This window comes from Anthonomus grandis, chromosome 2 (assembly GCF_022605725.1).
Source record: "Anthonomus grandis grandis chromosome 2, icAntGran1.3, whole genome shotgun sequence".
In the NCBI taxonomy this organism is placed as follows: Eukaryota; Metazoa; Arthropoda; class Insecta; order Coleoptera; family Curculionidae; genus Anthonomus; species Anthonomus grandis.
The window spans coordinates 16,432,120-16,456,049 of NC_065547.1; the positions used below are offsets into that span (position 1 = coordinate 16,432,120).

The following is a 23,930-nucleotide window of genomic DNA, read 5'->3' on the forward strand; positions in this document are numbered from 1 at the left end:
TCATATTTCTATGCTAAATATGCATGGTACGAGGATAATCAAAGAAATAAGAGTAATACTGTTGAACTCAACTGCCTGGAAGAAATTTTTTGTCCAGATAATTTCATGAGACAGATACATATATGGTGAAAACAAGTTGCGGTCAAGGGTCCGGTAAAGTTAAAGGGACGTCTAAAAACCGATTTTTTTGCAAATTTTTACATAGAATGTTAAGTGTGGTCAAAATATTGATAAAAAGTGAGGATGATTGGAAAAAATACAAAACTTTGGAAATTATGAAGGTTTTTCTACATACGTTAAATACGTAATTATTGCCGGCTTGCACAATGTTTAATAGCTCTTGATTTTGCTATAATTAAAAAATATCTATATTGGGGCAATTTTGGAACTTTTTGGAGGCTATTATTTTAAATTTATAGCATTTTTTATCGCTTTGTACCCCTTTTAATTACATATTTTGTAATTTACACACAAGAAAAATAAAACAACAACCCTATTGACACAAATGGCAGTGGCTTCACTATGTCCCCAGTAGTATTTTTTGGTTTTGTCTGGAACACTTTTTAGTTTTAGATAATAAAAGCATAATATAGTTAGATTTTACATTACATGAACAGGTATTAAAAAATAGGTATTATTTATTTAAATTATTTGATATTTTATGTAATTTAATATATAAGTATAAATTTAAAAAAAAACATATTTTAAGATATTTAATTATTAATAGGTAAATAATACCGATAAGGTTTAATGTACATTAACTTATAGTCAAAACAGTAAATATCTTTAAATTCATTATAGGCATTAGGAATAGGAATAAGACAGGAATTAGAAAGGCGGCAGCCCCGTGTTTGTGACTATAATTCACTTTTTCTAACTATTATCCGATTCTCTAAGTAGGGCTCAAACGACTACCTAACCCACTATTTAGCGCCAACCCAAGCCCCCATTCAGTTTCAGTTCCAATCCCTTTTTACAATCCCAACTCCACATGTCAACCACACAGTCCCAGTTGTTTATTTATGATTATATAAATAAACAAATACTTACCTATAATGAGACAGGACAGAAAATTACGATAATCGTACTAGTACAGTAGCCACTCCCAATAAATAATATTAGTTGACGTAAGTGACATTTGACAGTCAGTGCGAAAGATCACAGATAATTTTCAGGCACCTATGGGAATGAATGTGCCTTTCAACAGTTTATCCCAATTTCTTTTTCTATTCCCTCTCACTGAAGGAGAAACACTTGGGATTATAAAATCTTCCTCCAGGAAAAAGTCATCCGGTGTAGACGAGGTACGAGGGTTGTTACTTATTGCTAGCATGTGCTGAACATATTATCTCTCCACTTACCTATCTTCTAAATTTATCATTTCAGTTTGGCTATTTTCCTAAAGAGCTAAAATCAGCTGTTGTCATACATCTTCATAAAAAGGGGGAGACAGCAGAAGTGAGTAACTATAGGCCTATTGCTCTCCTCTCTGTATTCTCAAAGATCTTTGAAAAATCTTAAAAAAAAAGACTTATTGCATTTTTAGATTCTTTTGCTATATTGTCATGTCATCAGTTTGGATTCAGGTCTGGACTCTCTACATCAGATGCTATAATATCTCTTTATACAAATATATTGAATAATTTTGAATTGAAATTAAAATCTGTTGGTATCTTTTTTGATCTTACTAAAGCATTTGATACCATTAATCATGCTTTACTATTAATTAAGATCTTTCATTATGGAATAAGAGGTCCGGCTTATAAATTACTTGAATCATATTTGACAGGTAGAACCCAGGCTGTTAGATTGAGAGTTAGTGGTCAGGTGACCATATCTGATTGGGCAACTGTCGTCAATGGGGTTCCATAGGGTAGTGTTCTTGGGCCCATTTTATTTTTACTTTTTATTAATGACTTGCCTCTCCTGGTTAATGACAGCTACATAACACTTTTTGCCGACGATACATCAGCAGTTGTCTCGGGTACTGACTCTCAGTCTATCCACTCAAAAGCCACAAAGTGTATAGCTGATATTGCGGGGTGGTGCCAGAAAAATGGTCTTTGTTTGAATAGTTTGAAAACCAATTTCATTGTTTTTACTCCGATTTGAGCTATTCAGGACCGGAGCTTACTGCTTAGAGAGCAGTCATCAAGTAGCCTCATCCAACAACACTCCACCAAGTTCTTGGGAATTGTAATTGATAGACATCTATCGTGGGATCCTCAGGTGGAATCTGTGTGCAATAGATTATACCGCAGCAATTATGCCATCTTGCAACTTCGAGACTATGTGGATGCATATACACTTAAAAGCTTTTATTATGCCTCAGTGCATTCCACTCTATCCTATGCCTTATTAGCTTGGGGTAATTCCTCCAGTATTGGAAGAGTGCTAATAAATCAAAAGCGCATTATACGTACTATGTTTAGACTTTCCTTCAGAGAAACTTGCCGTGGTACTTTTAAAAAAGAAAAAATCCTAACTATAATTAACATCTATATCTTGGAGTGCGCATGTCAAGTACATAAAAATCTTTCAAACTACATGAGATCTGCAGATCTTAATTTCTATGAAACTCGAAATGCAGATAAATTATACATCCCTTTTACCCGGTTGTCGCAGGTACAGGATGGTCCGGAAATTACATCTTTCAAAATTTTCCCATCATCTCCCATGTAGAATAAAGAGAGCTGACTTTTCCAACTTTTAAGAGGGCTCTTAGGGCCATGTTAGCTGACTGTCCTTTTTATTCGTTGACAGAGTTCTTTAACTGTAGATTTATTGACTAAATTAAGTTAAATTTGTTTCCTTTCATATCTTTGTAATTTTATACTATTTTTATTAGTATTGTAGTTTTTTATTGACAATTCCTATTCATTGTTATGATGTCGATGGAAATAAATGATTTGATTTGATTTGATTATTTATGAATAAATCCATATTTATATTCCTGATTTGCGTGTGGAAATTTGTGTTTATGACCTAAAGAAGTGATGTAAATCCTTCTAAGATACAGAATTTTGTTACTTAAGGCTTTAAATTTAAATTAATAGTATATATAATGGTCAACGTGATGCCTAGTCTCAAATAGAGTGTAATTAAGCCGGGTGTAATTGTGAATTATACGTAAGTAAAAAATCCTTCATAATTTTTAAAATTTTTCATTTTTTTACTTCATTATCACTTTTTTATCAATAAAATGTTCAAACTCAACATTCTATGTAAAAATTTTCAAAAAAAAATCGATTTTTAGACGTCCCTTTAACTCTAACGGAGCCGCGGTCAAATTAAATACACTTGATCCTGAAAAATTACTAACTATCCAGTAAAACTCACCAGTTTTACCAAATTTGGTATCAGTAGAGAACTCTTTCGAATCGGTTCCGCCTTTGTGATCGTCTCCGCGCTTTAACGGACCAACTCCACTTTTACCAGCATCTCCAGACTTTTTTACGCCGGACTTGGGCAATTTGCCGATGGCTTCTCCAAGTTGTTTCGTCGCATTGTTCATATTCGAATTTTCATCCAGACATTTACCCTGACCGATCGGCTTGACGTTTTTCAATTTGGCGATGTCAAACACATACGGGGTTTTCCTGAATTGGGACATCCGGGGATGTTCGGGTTGTTGCTCGGCCATCATTTGCTTTTGGAATTCTTCATTGAGTTTCTTCAGTAGATTAAATCTGATGAAAAAACTGATATAAACGTAACCGTTGTACAGGGTGTTTAATTAAGGGTGGCGAGGTACCATATGTGTTTGCATAAAAATTTGGAAAATCTGTCCGCGTCAAAGAGAAAAACCGGCATAATTCTCGTATTTTGCTATCGGTTTTCATAAGATATGGCTCATAAAAAAGCGCTTTAATTTCAAACAAAAATTTTGATAAATCGAATGATTTCAGAGTAAAAAAAATCTTGGAAAATTTGTCCAAATCAAAAAAAGATACCGCCATACAGTGAATCGAGCCATTGCAATAATTCAAAAACCGGAATAAAAAATGTTTTAAAAAAATTTTTGCCCATAGCTTTGCAACAGACAAACCGAATCTACAAAAATATCGGTATATTGTTATACCGGTATGTGTATATTTTTTTTGTCTATCCTCGTTTGGTTTTTTGGCACCTTAAATGATAGATGCAAAAATGAAAATAGATGCAAGTTGAAAATGACTTTAAAGGTATGAAAGATTTAAAAAATCACTTGAAATTGCTAGATTAAAATAGAAAGTCACAGCTTTAAAACACAAAAAGGGTCTCAACGCCCTAGAAGAAATTAGGAATGCCTTCAGATACCAGTAAGAAACCTGAAATAATTTCAATAGATATGAAAATTGCTTTAAAAATTATTGAAATAAATGTATGTATAAATGTTTGGAATAAAATGTAAGCTTTAACCTAAAAATGTAGAATAAAAAGTATTAAATACCAGAAGAAGTGATTTCAAATACTAGGAAACATCAACATCACAGAATAAATTAGGAACGCCTTTATAGATACCCAGCACGAAACTTGAAATATTTTTAATAAATATTAAAACTTGCTTCAAAAAACTGGAATCAAAATTACTTAAAATGCCTGTTATAAAATTTAAAATTAAGTAAAAAATTTATATAAATATCTGGAAAAAAATAAGCCATAATTTTAGTTTCTTAAAGAAATGGCTTTGAATTCGTGAAATATGATAAATTATTTAAAATTCAGTAGAAAGTTTCTCTAAATTAGAACCGATTTCAGATACCAACATAAACTTCAAATTATTTCAATAAAATTTAAAAGTGCTTTAAGAATCTGAAATAAGAATTACTTTAAATGCTTGGAATACATTTAAAAGTTAGAAAACAAAAATTATTTTAAATACCTTGAAAAAATAAGACATAATTTTAGTACATAAAGAATTCACTTTAAATATCAGGAAGCAACTAAAAATATCATTTTCAAGACCTGAAAGATATTAACAATTATTTGAAATGCCTGCCTATTTGAAATAAAACAGAAAGACATTTTAAATATTTAAAAATTTTAAAACACAAAAACTGTGACTACAAGCAAGGAGTGCATCAATACACATAAAAGGTTCTGTTAAAGATAGCAATGTAATTTTTTTAAATTTATTTAAGTAAAAACGTTTTAAACAAAAACTGACTATGTCAATCGAAAGACAAAGGTAAGTAGTTCAGAATATTAAAATCATTTAGATTTTTTGACCAACTAATATTTCTGCAGAATGTCTTAAAATATGAATATGCTAATTTTTTTTAATTAAAAATTTAAATAAACTTTAAAAAAAAAGTACGAAAAGTGTTTTTTGTTGAAGGTATAGTTAAAAACTCATGTCTAATATACATAGAAATTTTAGTTTATTTAAGTGCCACCAAGTGCCACTTTTAGCTAGCGGTTATTATTCATCTAGCATAGACATTTTGACCGTTCCAGTAACATTTTCTTTTGGATACTATACAGCGTATCTGTCTCATAAATACTGATAAATATTTTAATTGCAGATTCGTTGTAAAAAAAGAATGAGGTTAAGTTAAATTTTCCTAGTCTCAATGTCAAATACAATCAAGATACAGAGTGATAAACTTAATGCATTTTTTGGAATTTTTGCTATAAATTTAGAATTTATTCAATTTATTTAAATTTGGAATGTGGTTTTCTTCATATACGGCATCTTAAAATTATGTCATAGATGGCGCCACCAGCGACATTTTTATTTTTTTTAAACTTTGCAACTTTTTTATGCTTGGCATAACTTAACTTTTTATTTAAAATATGCATTGTGCAAACAGTTTTGCTTAAAAAAGGTACACTCAAAAATCTCGCTTCGATTAACCCTTTTCGAGATATTTGCTTTTAAGGTTTTCAATGCATTCAGAAAAATGACATTCATAAACTATTTTAACTGCTTTATTACACCTCGAAAATTCAAAAGATAATTTAAAAAAATATACCGGGTGGTGCGTCGCCGAGCTGAACATAGGAAATCCCATGTAAATTTTAAGGGGGTCAATTATTGGCTTCCCTGTACATTTTATAGAAAAAATGTTAGATAACTTTTTGAAAAGACCAATCTAGCAAACCCTCGTGCAAAGTTTCAAAAAATTTTAATAAGCGAATCTTGAATTATTCAATTAAATGTAATTGCAAAATTACCAAATTTTCCAATTTTTTTTTGGTTTTACCTGAACCGAAAATTTGCTCATTTTGCAATTACATTTAATTGAATAATTCAAGATTCGCTTATCAAAATTGTTTGAAACTTTGCACAAGGGTTTGCCAGATGGTCTCTTCAAAAAGTTATTTTACATTTTTTCTAAAAAATTTACAGGGAAGCCAATAATTGTGGTTTTCCTATGTTCCGCTCGGCGACGCACCATCCGGTATATACATTTTTTTACTGAAAAATTGCCAAAACTTAAAATAATAATTACTCGTTTCGAAATGACTCAACAGCAGTTAATGTTTTTATCATTAATTTTATGTATCTCCATATGCAAAAGTCTGGACTTCGTGCAGGACAAGGTCTTCAGCTTGCATGTCATATGCAATAAATAACAATAACTAAGAATAAGAATGCAGTCAAAGGCGTATAAGAAAGGTGGCAATAGATAACGTAACTAAATGTATGAGTTTGAATTTTTATAACTACTCATCAAAGTAACTGACAAGAACATAAATCCTGAAATCGAAAATGAGATTTATAATAATTCTTCTTGTCAGATACAGCCTACTTGATAAAATTTGTAATAAATATTCAATATTTTAACCTGAAGTAGGAAATTATTTAGTCGAAGCAGGAAAAACTTTATATTCTTTTATTTTATAACCCATTTAAATTTGATTTTTCGTTTTTCTTATAATAATTTTCAGTTTTATTCTAATCGTAGCTATGTGTTCCATCTTTTCTGTGGTAATACAGGTTTTTAATTCATTATTTTTTTTACTCAACCATGTAATTTTATCTTAATTTATTTCTATCTGACTGACAACCCCACCATATCCATTTGATTATAGTATAGTATTAATAACATTATAATAAAATTTTAAATTTTGTTTCCTTTTAGGTATTTCTTAATCATGGAATAGGCAGAACCATATTTGTTAATAATATTCAGTTTCACGCCAAACATCGGCCTGTTTGTTTATTTTGAACATGGAATTAACAATTAACATTCGCATATTTTAATTTTTTGCTTTACTGCCGTTCATCAGATATAATTATAGAGGTTGATCTCGTTTTGTTTAGTACTTTAGTAAGAAATCATAGGCAAATATGCTATATGCTATATATGTATATATGTGCCGTTTTTTAAATAGTGTGTTTTGACAAGTAAGTTGATCTTAAGATTGTATTGTTTTGCATCCTGTCTTATGATTTTTTGTCCCATTTTGCGACTTTATACGATTTATATTTTAACGATGTTTGTCTAATTCTAAAATACTCCTTCCTGTTATTTAATGTATCTTTTTATAGCGTCTTAAGCCCCGATGATGGCCTACGGCCGAAAGAGCTAGACAGCAATTTTCAATTTCAATTATACTGAAATTTTTTTTCTTGAGCGCATTGAAAACATAAACTAAAATGCTGTTAAATGTTAATCACTAAAATAACAAACATAATTAACAATTTACAATTAATAAGCCATTATAAACCGTTAGCATAGGTGCAAACCTGTGTGGCAAGGCCTTTTAAAAAAACGAATAATAAATAAAAAACAAAGAATATTAACAAGTATTAACCTGGCTTTTCTAAATACAAATTTATGATAATACTGTTTTTGATATTTTAACAGTAAAAGAAATTTCAGAGGGAAGTCGGTAGACGCGCAAGGGGTGCAAAGGAAACCGTACCATGTAAACAAATGCTACTTATAAATAAATTTTAGATAGAGGCGAGCGGATACCAGAGCCCTATAAAAAAATGTATGCAGCCATTTTCATGGTTTTCAGCACATTAATTGTATTTATTTCAAACTAAATTAAGCATTCCATTGCTGTTTTTCAAGGAGATAATTTTTTCTATATTTTTTAAATACTCCTATTGAAAATTGTTTAAGATCCTCAGGTAATTTATTCTAAAGTTGAGAGGCTACAAAATTAAAAATTTTTTGAAAATTTGTATTTCTATGCTGTGGAACTCTAAATAAGTTTATAAATCTAGTGTTATACATATGACGATGATTTTTAAAATTATCTACTAAATATAGAGGCTCTCCAGTTTTTAAAATGTTATGAATAAAGTGTACATATGGAATTTTGTACGATTTTTCATATTCAAAATAAAATTGTTATTTAAATAAAGAGTAATATAGTTCCTAAATGGTAATTTAAATGGACAACGCATACAGCAGTTTTGGAATTTTTGTATAGAGTAAGCAGTTGTTTCAGTCAAGGAATCAGAATACAAAAGATCACAGTAATCGAGCAAAGACAGAAGTAGTGAATTACATAAATAATATTTAATATTATAATATACAGTGTGTCCCACTTAAGGGTTAGCCACCCCTCTAAAATTTTTGTTTCTTGACCAATTTTCAAAAACTTTTTTTTGTTGGATAGATGGTCAAAAATGGCACTTATGAGCCAAGTTCGACATTTAGAGAAAGCAGGTCATGGCGTACTGTATTCAAGTTTGAAGTGCGAAAAATCGAGAAGTAGTATTAGCGATATTTATTTTTGAAAAATGGTACTGGATTATTGTTCAGGACCACTTAAAACATAAGTGTACCAAATTTGGTTATGATAGTATACAGGGTGTTGAAATAAATTGGAGTCAAATTTTTAAAAGGCCCAATAACATTCTTAATCAAATACGAATATTTTTTAAATTTTTGGCTAATTGGCATGCGTCTTGAGAACACAAAGGTTGGAAATATCTTTCAATAAACAACAATCGATCATATTATCATACTATTTTGGGCTAAATTTGTTTGTTTTTTTATGAGTTTGTTTGTTAAATTCCAAAGATATGATTGTGTCTGGTTAAAAATTATTTTGTGGGAATTTTACTCAAGTATGCTATGAAAGAAAATGTTCCTGACAGTTTGTTAAAGTTTTCATGTATTTAGTTCATTTTGACTGCTTGTCGAACAATTATGGGTGATTATAATTTAAACGAAAGAGTTGAAGTAGTGCGGCTAGTTGTCGATGGAGTTAGAACATTTCGTGAAGCTGCGGCGGAATTTAACAGGAGACATCCTGGTAAAAACATCCACCATTCAACAATAGCCAGAATAAACTACGGGTTTGATCAGTCTGGTACAGTAGACGGAGTACGTCCTCATTTACTTCGTAATCGAGCAAATAATAATAACCAAATAATTCTTGAATACTTTAATGCTAATCCGCAATCTAGCATTAGAGTTGTTAGTGCCAACTTAAATATTTCCAAAAATTGCATTAGGAGGTGTTTAAAGAAAAATAACAAGAAGCCTTTCAAGCCTATATTCCTTCACACTTTGGAACACGGGGATGAAGAACGCAGGATGGAATATTGTTTGTGGTTACAAGGCGAGTATTTGGCTAACCCTACATTTTTGAAAAATATGTTATACACCGACGAGGCAACATTTACTACAAACAGCATTGTGTCATCTCAAAATATTAGAATGTGGAGTAACGTAAATCCCCATTGGGTGATACAATGTAAAAGGTAGTATTAAATTATAATTTTTAGTAGCAGAAAATTAACGTATGGTGCGGTATCTTGAACGAACGTATAATCGGGCCGTTTTTCTTTAATGAAAGTCTAAATGGACTTAATTTTCTTCGATTCCTGGAAGGTGATTTTAGTGACGTAATCGATGATTTGCCCTTAGCCGAAACAAGAAACTTACACATACAATTTGACGGTGCGCCTATCCACAATGCAATGGTAGTGCGGATAGATAGGATTCATCGGATTCGATGGATAGGACGAAACAGTCCATTATTTCAGAGGCCAGCACGTTCCCCCGACCTTTCTCCCTTAGATTTTTTTCTTTGGGGAACCCTTAAAAACAAAGTGTATAAATCAAGACCGCAAACTCTACATGATCTTTGTGAGCGCATTAGACAAGAGTGTAATGAAATAAGCAGGGTACAGTTAAGAAGGGTGGTAGTAAACAACAGAAGACGCATAGAAAAATGTATAAGAATTAATGGAGGACATAGTAAAGGAACTAATATTTAGTTTTGTGGCATTAACTTTTTAATTTGAGTGTTAGCAAAGATAAAATACTAGTAGTATTATTATCTTTGGCGTTAGGTAATTCCTTAAGGTAATTATTTTCATTTTTTGCTGCTTAGTCTACATTACATTATTAAGTAACTAATGAAGTGTGAATTGCAACCTAACAATGAAATAAAACTAAAAAAATTATAAATGAAGTTGTATTATTGTGAAGCCCAAAATAGTATCATAATATGATCGATTGTTGTTTATTGAAGGATATTTCCAACCTTTGTATTCTCAAGACGCATGCCAATTAGCCAAAAATTTTAAGAATATTCGTATTTGATTAGGAATGTTATTGCGCCTTTTAAAAAATTGACTTTAATTTATTTCAACACTCTGTATACTATCATAACCAAATTTGGTACACTTATGTTTTAAGTGGTCCTGAACAATAATCCAGTACCATTTTTCAAAAAGAAATATCGCTAATACTACTTCTCGATTTTTCGCACATCAAACTTGAATACAGTAGGCCATGACCTGCTTTTTCTAAATGTCGAACTTGGCTCATAAGTGCCATTTTTGACCATCTATCCAACAAAAAAAAGTTTTTGAAAATTGGTCAAGAAATAAAAATTTTAGAGGGGTGGCTAACCCTTAAGTGGGACACACTGTATATATATTATAGATGGTAAATAGATTTTTAGAATGGTCCAAATAATAGATAAAAAACTATATGGATAGTTTTTTAGGCGTATATATGCAATTTTAAGCTTATTTTTATTATGAGTTTGTAATGTAATACCACTGTCAAAATACACGCCCAGATTTTTGATCTCATTGACTACTGGTAGCTGAACATTTTGAATCTGTGCATGAAAATTAGAAGAAACCTTACAAGCATTTTTTCCGCAATCCAGTATTATTATATAAGATTTGGAAGAATTTAATTTTAAGTTGTAATCCTGTAAAAAATTATCAATACTTTTTAAATCCTGATTAAACTAAAATTGACCTATAGGAAGATTTTGCCGTGGAAACGAAAGATACAGTTGGAAATCATCCGCATATTGCTTTAATGTTGAGTGATTTATATATTTTTATGTTCACGGGACACCCGTAGATGCAGTGTGGTAACTTGATTTTTCAGTGCAAAATTCCTTACTACTAAGCTAAGGTAAATGTACTAAACATTTACCTTAAGGTAAATGAACTACGCTAAGGTAAATGTAAATATCTCGGAAAAGGGTGAAAAATAGATTTTTAAGGTGTACCTTTTTTTAGCAAAACTGTTTTGCATATTTTAAATAAAAAATTAGATTTTGCCAAGCCTAAAAAAGTAACGGAGTTAAAAAAAAATCAAAGTGCTGCTAGGTGCGCCCTCTATGACATAATTTAAAAAAACGGTAATTTTAGGATTTGCAATATAAAAAAAACATTGTCTAAATTTTCTTAAAAACAAAGAATAAATGCCAAGTTTACGGCCAAAATTTAAAAAAAATTACATTAAGGTTATCAGCCTGTATCTTGGTTGTGTTTGACTTTCCGACTAGGAAAATTTAAGTTAATCTCATTCTTTTTTATAAGGAATGTGCTGTTCAAATATTTGCCCTTATTTATGGTACACCCGGTATATCAAAAACACCTAAATTATTATGTGTGTTATAATCCTAATTAAAAATACCGACAATCGACTATTTGTCTGTACAAGCCTTTCTAAGATTTTAAGGGAAAATAAAAACTTAAAATTTAAATGTTATTATTCCACAAATGTATAACAAATTAACACTATGTAAAATTTGTATTTTTTTTAATAGAATAACATTTCTTTTAGGATCTGGTATCACCTTGCTCAAGTAACACATTCGAGACTATTCATAAATTTTTGTGTGTTGAGTAGAAATTAAAAAGACCTCAGTGAACCTGATCCAAAGCTTTTAATAAATATTCTTCGTTTTACTGCTGGATCCATTTTTTAAATGCTTATTACACCTTTCCTACAATCTTTCAATTCGAAGCTCATGATGAGGAAAGCAAGCAAATTGTATCAGAAAACAAAAAACAGATGCAAGCCGAGTTTAAGTCAAAAATAGTACTTAAAACCTGGCTATGGGTCTTTGAACGATGGGAATGCTACTGCCAGGCATTTTTTTTTAACCTGCAGCTAGGTGCCGAAATCACTGGTGTCAATAATCCTTACGTAACTAATACTATTATCAGTTGCATAGAACAAAATTATTTTCCTCAAAGTTGGAAAACTGCAATAGGAATACCTTTACCAAAATCAAAAAAACCAGAGACCTTTAATGACTTACGCATTAAAGCAATTTCACCTGCCATTTCGAAAATAATGGAGAAAATTTTATACAGCCAGATGTACTCATATTTAAATGATAATGGTATGATCTCAGAATTGCAAAACGGGTTTCGTAAGGGGTATTCCACATCGTCCGCCTTGGCTATGGTAACTGATGATCTAATAGAGGGACTGGATCATGGACTTGAAAGTATTCTTATACTATTAGATTACTCCAAGGCATTTGACACTATAAATCATCGACTCTTGTTGGCAAAGCTAAGATATTACGGTTTTAACGTCGAATCACTGTCACTCATTGCAGCATACTTCTATAACAGGTCACAAAAAGTGTTTGTTAATGGTGTGTACTCGGAGTCTAGTGCCATATTATCAGGAGTACCTCAGGGCTCTATCCTTGGTTCCCTTTTCTTTATTATTTACACGTCTGCTCTCTGCATGTCGGAAAGATACAAGCTTTTGCTGACGATACCTAGATGTACTATCACTTCTCTTCAAAAGACTTTGTTACTTGTAACAAAACTATTAATCATGAACTAAACAACCTAAAAGATCTCTCTAAAAAACACGGCCTTTAAATGACTCCATCAAAATCAAAACTTATGCTGTTTGGCAAAAGAAATCAAAACGAATATTTAAAAAATAATATTAAAATCAAAATAGTAGATCAAATATTACTATTTTGTAATTCTGCTCGTAATCCGGGTGTTATACTTGATTGTCAGCTTAATTTTTCCGATCATGTTAAGCAACTTCTACAAAGGTCATACACAACTATATTCAACAGTCTGAACAACTATATTCCAATAGAAACCTTTTAAGTACCATGTTAATGGCAATGTTATGAAAAATTCTTGTATTTTTCCACTTTAACTATGCTGATTTTATTTTTGGCCCTTGTCTTCGTCAAGCGGAACAATATCGTATTCAGAAGGTGCAGAATACATGTTTTCGTCTAATTTTTAATTTAAGAAAATCAGATCACGTATCACATAAAATTAATAGTTTAAACTGGTTAAATATGTCAAATCGTACAACTCAACATTTCGATGTTTTTATACATGGTTTAATTACTGATTCAAAATTCATATCTAAATCTCTAAAAAATAAATTTAAAACCAATTTGAGCGTCCATGATATAAATACCAGAAATAAATTTTAATATATTATTCCCCGACATAATATAAGAACATACAAGAAGTCTTTTACTTATAATGCGATTAAAACATGTAAGTCCTTGCCAAACAATGATTTACTACTTCATAATTTAACTAAGTTTAAGAAAGGTTGTATTTGTTTAGAGAACAGTTGAGCTCCTATTTTTGAACTCACTAGTATCGTGTGCTCCAGAGGTAGCATGATGGTTGTATACGATTGCATACAAGGGTATTCATTTGTGTACAGTATTGTTTTAGTGCAGGTTGTGAGTTTTATATTTCCTCCGTGTTGGGTAGAAAGAAGGGTATAAGTATTTTTTTGGTGAGAACAAATATTTTTTTTAATATTTCATCTTTATATTATTTTTCTTATTATTATTATGTATGATTACCGAAATTTATTTATTATTTATTAGGGTTAAGTTTGAGTAGCCTTAGGCTAGACTTCGCCTTTTTTTTCATTTGTAATAATTGTCAATCTGTTGTTTTTTTTTTGAATAAAAGACGATTATTATTATTACTATTATTATTATTATTATTATTATTATTATTATTGTTATTATTATTATTATTATTATTATTATTATTATTATTATTATTTTTAAAGAATTAATTAAACATTCTTCCATTGTTCTTAGAGTAATTGCGAGTTGGTGTGAAATCGATTTAAACCAATTTTTAATTTTACTTAATCATAGAAGAAAAATGTAAAATAATTTATATAAATGAGGCAGTGAGTTCCAAAAGTAGCTTTATCCATTTTTTAAATTTATGCGTAAAAGCGCTGAGTTTGATCTTTTATTATCTTTGCATAAGCCTAAAACTTTATTGGTAACAAAACGTATTTTATTCCTTATATTTGGCATTACGAAAATTCGTATTACTTTAGAAACTTTTTTATCCTAGTACGCGTTCGTAGCAAAACTCGCCTTATCTTATCTGTCAAAATTTGGCGCTAATTCTCGTTATTTCGTTGTCAAGTGCTGCACGAATTGAGCATACATACGTTTTGTTTAATAATAAAAGCTTCTAAAAAGGATATTTATTATTATTTTTAAAAAGAATATTGTTTAGTTTGCGTAACTAATGAATTTTGATACTCCTACATTAAATGAACGGAAAGGAAGACGAATGTCGCGAAATAAAGATGTTTGGGAGAAATAGCTCTTAAAAAAAGCAAGGTTGGTTCCCTATGATAAAAAAATTTCTATTTATGGTTAAAACTCAAAACAATTTTCAATATTTATTTTCTTCCATATTTGCTTGCATGCCAAATAAGCTAAAAATAATTCCTATTACCGTTTTACGTTGTTTATACTATACCAATTTTAAAATTTTTAGCAGAAGGCGGCCCAAATGATTACCTCATAATATTACTTGATTACCTCAGGTACCTCTAGGTTATATACATATATACAGGGTGGTCCAGTTTAAACGCATTAATTTTAATACGTGATAGAGAACTTAAAAAAAAAAGACTTTCATCATACATTTTTTTTTCAAAAATGTTTAATAACTAAGATACAGAAATACTAAGATACAAAGTTTATTTTTCATAACTTTTAAACCACCAGCTCAATTTTAATTAAATTTCGCATGCAGGTTATTGTAGTGAATTATCAATTACTGATGAAGCCAATTTTTAAAAAAATTGCCAGTGGCGACGGAGCGACTTGGTCCTTTTTTGTCTCAAATCTGTAAGGTGATAAAATATTTTTTTATAAGAAGTCAACTGTTAGATTCTCCATTTAAGTTGGAAAAAAAGTTACTCTTGCAAAATTATGATTTAAGGCACTGTTTTTAAAATATCTTAGTTTAATTGTACAGAAAAGCCAAATAAGATGCTGCAAAAACTAAAAAAAAAAAAGAAAATTAGGCTTGAATCTTAAACCTGTCAAATTAAATTTTGTAACTTAAGGTAACTTTTAATCATCTTTTATATTTAACTTTTTTACAAATCCAAGCCCGATTCCTTTTTTTATAAATGTTTGCAACATTTTGGCAGGTATTTCTAGCAGGCAGGTTTAGTTTAGTTTTTATATGGAATTACAGTGAAAGCTTCCATAAGCGGTCACTCACGGTTCCGTAACTTTTGTCCGCTTATGGGAGGTGTCCGTTTAAAAGAGAGTATGTGAGTATAGATTATAAATAACGGGGTATATAATCCTGAGAAACAGAAACTCGCCACATTTTTAAAGTATGTATTTATGTTATATATCTATATGTATGTATACGCATACAAAAACATAAATGCTTCAATACATGGTACGAGAATTTAAAAAAAAAACATTATTCTTTAGCTTTTTGAAAAAAGTTTAAAATGTTTGTCTGACGAAATTTCACCATCTTTTGCTGAAGGAGACAATTTTCGTAATAACTTTATAAATTTTTTAAATGTTAAAATGCAGTGAAATCATCTTTAGTAAATTTTTTCAATATAGAAATATGATTTAGAGCTTCCCCAGAATTTATAGTTTTTGAACCTCTTAGTGAGTCCACCAATTCCACTTCTTCTTTTCAAGACTTATTCAAGTTGGCCTGGGCTTTATACATCCAAATTCGAAAAGTTGTCAATGGCATTTTTTTCTATTGTTATGTTATTGTCTAGGGCCAGGAAATCATCTACTTTCTGGGAATCTGCTACTCCTAAATGTTTGGCATGTCGCAGTAACTAAGCAAGTGTCGCTAAGGGCAGATCGTTTTCAGCATCGCAATAATTTTGCTCAGCAAATTCTGAGCTACATCCACTTTTTCTGAATCCAGCTTTGCCAAAACAGTTCTTAATTGTAGAGGAATTTACTTTATCCTATGCTGTTTTTATAAAATACAAAGCTTCTAACACATTAATAGACTTTGTAAGCTCAGATAAGCTTTGGACATCGTCAATTTTTGTTAAAATATGTTTTAAAATCAAATGCCGATAAAAAAATTTAAAGTTGTGTATAATACCTTGATCCAAGGGCTAACAAACTGAAGTTGCGTTTGGCGGTAAAAAAATAATTTTCACATTTTTCATTTTCAGATCACGAGGATGAGAGCATTGTCTAAAAATAAAAGAACTTGCCTTTTTTGGATTCCCATTTTCCGGTCAAATTCCAGTAACCACTCAGACATGATTTCTCGGGTCATCCATGCCTTTTTGTTGGATTTCCAAGTCGCTGGTAGATCTTAATAGCAACGTTTTTTAAAGCACGGGGACGAGCCGCTTTCCCGATCACAATCAAATCGCAATTTTCACCGGCCATATTTGCACCTTTAAGGGACAGAGTTTTGTCGGGCAATGCGCGAAAAAAAGTTCACTTTCATCTGCGTTGTACACATCTTCTGGTTTGTTGCCAAGCAACATGGACGGAAGTTTCTCCAAAAATTGTGACACATCAACTTGATTTACTGCAGCAGCTTCGCCAGATATGCATTTGAAACTCACACTATGTCTCTTGCGCCACTTTTGCAGCCACCCGCGTCGGACGCACTGAAATTATTATAGCCCAAAGTAATGGCGATTTCTTTAGCTTTCATTTTCACTAACGGCCCTGAGATTGGAATGTTCTGACTTCTAGCTTTCACAAACCACTCAAAACATGTTTTGTCTATAGCAAAACCTTCCTTTTATAAAAAATCCTTCTTTTGATTTATATTAGTTCCTGATTGCCATTTACTCTGATATCTTCCTTATTTTTGGCAATTTCAGTTGCTTGCGTTTTCCCAATATTAAACCTCTTTGCCAAATGACGAACTGAAACACTTTCTCTGTCTAATACGTTAACAACTTCCATCTTTTCCTTTAACGAGAGTATCCTTTTTTTGGTGCCATTTAACAGTTACAATAATAAAATATCTCAATCAACTACGAATTTGCCTGAACTGAAGATAAACCACAAGATTACATACTGGCTAGCCAACGAAATGCGTAAATGGGGAATCACCTAATATAAATCGGGGAATTACCGAATTTTATGTATGTAGATACATATGTGCATTGCAATAAGCGGAACTAAACATCGTCCAGGTATTAGAGTTTCGCGTCCGCTTATGGGAGATTTTTTGATCACATACAGAAAAATCTAGTATCCGCGTCCGTTTATAAAAGCCTCCACTTATCGAAATGCATGTAACGTTGAAAATGATATGCTGAAATTCGGTTTCAGGAACTTTGTCCGGTCAAAAGAGATGTCCGCTTATAAGATTAGGAGCTGTCCGCAAGGAGAGCTTTCACTGTATTTAGAAATATTTAGCTGTTTTGTTTGTTATGTATAGGATAGTTTACATATGCTTTCCTTAATATAAGGAGCATGTGAAGCGGGTTTTTTTATAATCAATGAACTGTCCTTTTTGTCATACTTTTTTTTCATAAAATGTATTATTTTTCTTCTTATTTTGACAAATAAACGATTTGTATTATATTTCCGAACAATTAAAGTAAAATATTTTAGAAACAGTGCGTTAAATCATAATTTTGCAAGAGTAACTTTTCTTTTCAAATTAAATAGAGATTCTAACAATTGACTTCTTATAAAAAAATATTTTATCACCTTGCAGATTTGAGACAACAAAGGACCAAGTCCCTCAATCTATGTTACGCCAATGGCAATTTTTCTAAAAATTTACTTCATCAGTAATTGGCAATTCATTACAATAACCTGCATACATTTAATTAAAGTTGAGCTGGTAGTTTAAAAGTTATGATAAATAAACAAATAATTATTCCTATTAAAATCGATACAATGTGTTTTACTTTTGAGTGAGTAAGTATGACTGAGACAATGGTCAGTTGTCAGAGATAGAGAACCCACGAAGCCGGCCTGATAGGTTTTCTTTTTTTTAATCAATTAATTTAACAGGGTTTCTGTAATCTATCAGATCTAGGTAGTTCTTGTTGTTTAAAACCTTAAAATTAAGACTGTCGAACAAACTTAACTCCCTAGAAAACCGATTAGTCTTGCCGGACTATTTATGACATAACAAGATGAAGTAAGTTCACAAGAAAGGAAATTTCTAATGCAAGATATAAGGCGATTCCATGAAGCATTTTACTCAACGTCTGAAAAGGTTTTACAAGAGAGTTTTATTTTGAAATACACTTCACAAAATCTTCCCAAAAGGCAGCGACCAAGTGATAAAAATGGTCACGGAAAAGGAATAACCTAAAAAAAAAACAAAAAAACAAAAAGAGATTATAAAAGTTTGTGTCAAAACATTCTTACACATTCTTGGTATCTTCAAATTTAGAGTACAACATGTATGCTAAAGATATTAAGCTACTGGAAAAGCACCTAAGGAACGGCGGGTGTAACTTTAGATGAAAAAAATATATCAACAAAAAAGTAAAGGTTAGAAAACTTTTTCTAACTCTAAAATGCGTCCAGTCGCGTTATACCAAGCAACACAGTAATGGAGAGTACTTTCCTAGCGACGATCTTAACGTCAAGAAATTATGGAGGGCATTTAATAACCAAATAGAAGCACAAATGAAAGTAATATATCAATTTTTCTGGAATATTTTTATAACTGATTTTAATAAAAATTTTAATAAATTTTAAAGTTTTAAAAGTCCTACAAGTGATCTTTGCTCTGAGTGCATTAGACTAAAGTCACAAATTAAATCTTCCAAGGACTAAGAAAACCTCAGGCTATTGCCAAACATACGGTACTCCAGATGAAAACTAATGCATTTCACAAACTTCTGACTAATAAAGCTGAGCGAGTGTATAAGTTTTCTTTTGACTGCCAAAAAAATTTGGCCTTGCCAAAAGTTCCGGATCAGTCAGCATACTATTCTAGGCAGTTCTATCCGTATAACATGACTATTTGTGAGGGACATTCCAAAAATATTTGAAACAGTCAACATTTTTACATGGTCAGAAGATAAACGCTATAAGGGCTCCCATGAAATATCATCCACAGTTTATTATTATCTTTGTAACCTTAGAACATTGAAAGACTAGAATTAGTAAAACAACGACTTTGTTTGAGTTCAACATGTGCACAGGGGCAAACGGGGTGTTTTGTTTACAAATACAGGGTGTTTCAGAACTATGGGATCAAACTTCTAGGGGTTGTTCAGTGCAACAGTAGAATCCATTTGAGCCTAGGAACCCATGTCCGGAAATGTGTCACTACGCCACTACGGTCCTAAGACGCGTTTAAATTTAGAAAAAATATTAATTACCTAAATAGGATCTGATGCATTTATTTTTACCTTTTGTATATGATACCATCACAACAATTGTTCACATATACCGATTTAAACGACGCACATGATTTCAGCGGACTACACTAAAAATTTGATCCTCGTTTTGAATGATTTTAAGTGCTGCTGTTATTCGTCCAATTAAGTCTAGCTCTGATTCTACTGGAGTTTCGTAGACTAAAGACTTTACATGTCCCCACAAAAAAAAATCGAGCGACGTTAAATCGGGTGACCTAGGAGGCCAAGAAACTGCTCCACCTCTGCCAATCCAACGGCGCTCCATCATGCTGAAACCACATTTGCTGTCTAACGTTTAGTGGAACATTTTCAAGGAGTTCAGGGAGAACTTCCTCCAAGAAACGCAGATAAATAGGTCCTGTTAACCGTTCCGGTAGAAGGTATGGCCCAATTAAATAATCATCAACAATGCCTGCCCATACGTTGAGAGACCAATGATTCTGATGTTTTCTTGGAAAAATTGCATAAGGATTTTCTTCGTCCCAAACATTTAACATAGCTATTCCTACTATGAAAAATACCGTCTCTTGTGAAAGAGGCTTCATCGGTCCACAAAACATATCAAAATTTGGTTGCGATGCTCTTCGTGCATTGCAGTTTGTTGCTCCGTATGCCAAATGCATATCCGCCAATCCTTGATTGGTAAAGTTTTCCATTAGCAATAAATGTTTAAAAATTGTAAGCTATAACATTTTTAAACATGACATTGAGAATTGACATTGATAAGCGTTGATTTTAAACAATTGTTGTTATGGTATCATGTACAAAAGGTAAAAATAAATGCAGCAGATCCTATTTAGGTAACTAATGTTTTTTTATAAATTTTAACGCGTCTTAGTCGTAGTGGCGTAGTGACGCATTTCCGGACATGGGTTCCTATACTCAAATGGATTTTTCTGTTGCACTGAACAACCCCCAGAAGTTTGATCCCATAGTTCTGAAACACCCTGTATATTCATCGATTCTCTGTTGTCAAGTAAGGTAAGGTAGTTGTAATATCAAGGCATATAATAATGTTATCTTAACTTATTGGTGTTAGATTTTGGATTAAAAGTAAAAAATAAAAATATATATAGCTTATTCTAAGCGCAAAAGTAACATCTTCAAAGCAAAAAAAATATTAACATTCTTATTCCTAAAACCGCTTCTAAAAAATTTGGAATGACAACACCGCAAGCAAAAACTGATGTCATCTTGCGAAATATCATCTTGTCAAACGACTTCGTGTTTACCTTCGGCATTTGTGAAGTTCTGTGTTTTTTCTTTTTGGTTGAAAAAGGAAGAAGGTCTCATTTGAGTGTTTTAAAAAACTGTTACGATGCCAAAAACTTGTACCGTTTGTGCCGCATCATAGAAAAAAGGTAATTTAAGCCGATATTTTCACAAGTAAATATCGATGCTGTCATAATACGTCATCATAAATGTAGAATAATAAAAACTTATAAACAAATTACAATAATTATAAAATATTTCCATAAAAATGTTTTTTATTAGGTACGTAATTTTACTCTAATGAAGAACATTAAAAAACATATAAAGAGTTCATAAACGATAATATTGTTGATGATTGAAAGCATCATCTATTATTAATAAATATTTATCATGTAAATACTTTTTGACGACGTCACTGGTAAGATTCCTTGTGTCGGTGGAATCAACAATGCGATCAAGCGGCGTTGCAATGTTGTTGCCTTTTTCTCTAATATAGGGACGTTATCTGCATTCATTTAACTTTAAATATTGATTTCTTTATAGAGTATCTTATCATAGTATATTAAAGAAAATGCGTCATATTTTATTAAAGAGGAACAGTAGTATTATTTTATGCCTGTCAAAATAGGTGACTAATACTAAGTGAAGTTTCTGATATTATGAAGCATTTGGCAGCATTGCATCAGAGATGTTGTAAGCAAAGAAACTGCCCAAAGTTCTACGGCAATGCTAATTCTAGCCTTTTAATATTTTAAGTTTGCAAGGAATCATCAAGTAGATTTGAAAAATCTATTCTATCCGGATTTTTTACGATGTCTGTCCAGACCAGAATAAAAACATAACAATGTTAGGCATGCTTGCAAGGAGACATCCTTGAAGAATCGCCGAGAAGAATTCAATTATCTCTTTGGACTTTATTTTTCCAGTGGTTGGGCATTTGTACATCCCACCCGATAGAGTATTCGTTCGTATTGAACAAAAATTAAGAAAAAAAGACACAATCATTGAACCACGGGAATACATAGAAGTTTTTTTCCAAATACGGAAAAGTTAAACTTTTGAGACAAGATGTTCCAGTCTTTGATTTTAAATCTTCTGTTGCAGCAAATGTGAAAAAGCCCAGTCAGTTACATTTTCAGTTTGCTGCAGGAAGAAGAATGATTCTCTTTGAAACCAAAATAACAGAGTAGTCCTTAGGGACGAGGCTACTTCTAAAAGTGATTTAAGATGTTTTAAGCCATTTCTTAAAAAGGGCAGTTTTTTTCATTTTGTACCAAATAACCTTCCATCAAGATGTTGGTAAGCTGGTGCAGCAAAATTTTAGAGTGAATTGGCAAGAACTCAATAAATTACAGTACTACAAGAAGGTACTCAAGAACGAAACAAATCAGGAAGAAGAAGAGGAAGAGTTAAATAAAATACTTCTTGAAGAAGATACTTGAATGATTTAAATCTTTAAATACCGTTTTTTTTAATGAAGTTCTTAGGTTTTTGCAATTTTAAGTTTTCTTTTTGTCGTCATAATAGGAATAACTGCTGTCCTTATCATTTATAGAGTCTTAGTTTGTTAGGGCTTCCTTCTTATTCATGCTTTTGTAACTATTCTTATCCATTTTATTTAAATAAATTTCTCTAATACCAGTGGATGAATTTATTTTTATCATTAATTAATTAATTTTTCTATTTTTATAAATTTAGCTAGACATCTTGACCTAACAGATTTAAATGTAGCTTTTATGCGATTCCCCAAAATTTAGGTTTTTGGATAAGTAACTTTTGGAACTCACTGCCTCAAATGTTATAACATGCCTAACAGTGTTCTCAAAGTTATTATGCACGGGTGTGGTATAAGTGGGTCTTTTGGTTTATCCATAGAGGCAAGACGAAAAAAAGTCAGAAGAAACAGATTGTCTCATAGCCGCAAATGTTTAAGAATTCGTTTAAATACAAATCTGATGAACATTTTACTTTTACCTTCAGAACCCCTCATATATCTTCACAGACACCAAAACTCAGATAAAAATATCATGAAGACGATATTCAAAAGTATTAAAAATTATATACAGTGTATCCCAGGATGAGCGAAAGCGAAAACGAAGTAGCGAAAGCGAGTAAAAAAATTTTTTGTAGTTGAAATTTGACCGTTTGGCATCCAGCCCTGCTTGGTTAAAAAATAAAACTTGGTTTAAAAATCAAGCATGCCTTAATAGGAGCATTTTTTAAATTTTATGAGTAGGTAAAGTAGTATTTCTAGGCAAGATGTAAAAAAAGTTTATAAGAAAAGTTTGTTTAGAATGCAAAATTATCTCCGAATACCGAATTTCATAATCAGAGGCCTACTTTGATTTTTACGTTTAAATTATTTATTAATTAACAAAAACCAAATAAATATTTTACTTTTTACGATCGGTAGGAATTTTTTGCTCGTGGAATGCATGCCGCTTATTATATTGGGTTATTTTTTTGCTTGAGTTTTTGTTGAACTTTTTAAAATGAAAACATTCTCAATTAAATGTGGCAGCTAATATAAAACATTGTCACTGTCAAAGTTATTCACAAAAAACGTACTTATGTCATTATCTTATTGTAAAGGTTATAAAAGTTATTAATAATATTATCAGAATTTAGAGAAAAATGTTAAATTTGGAGCAGAAAATTTTCATTGTGCAATCGTATGGTAGTGGAAATAGTATGTCGTTAAAGTACGTTTTGAATCTTTTTCGTCAAAAATATCCGCAAGTCGAAGTATATAATATCTACAATATAATATATTCTGCAAGACGACTAATTAAACTTTTTAAGTTGAGATGAACAAAAAATCAGAAAAAGAGATACGATGACAACGATGCTGCTACAATCCTTGCTTTGGAGTTA

The 23,930-nt window shown here is 31.3% G+C and overlaps 2 protein-coding genes across 11 annotated transcripts in view; one reads left to right on the top strand and one right to left on the bottom strand.

The window, feature by feature from the left end:
* The window catches only part of LOC126733599 (DNA repair protein REV1), a 243,002-nt gene that overhangs the window by 208,013 nt on the left and 11,059 nt on the right, over positions 1-23,930 (top strand). The window lies entirely within an intron of this gene.
* The window catches only part of LOC126733597 (uncharacterized), a 166,962-nt gene that overhangs the window by 7,676 nt on the left and 135,356 nt on the right, over positions 1-23,930 (bottom strand). For 7 of the 10 annotated variants that reach the window (XM_050436953.1, XM_050436955.1, XM_050436954.1 and 4 more), the window contains one exon: positions 3,340-3,689. In XM_050436953.1, the coding sequence (XP_050292910.1) occupies positions 3,340-3,689 (350 nt within the window). Of the gene's footprint in view, positions 1-3,339; positions 3,690-23,930 lie in introns of those variants that run through there. The other 3 variants (XR_007659783.1, XM_050436960.1, XM_050436959.1) reach the window with 1 other exon arrangement.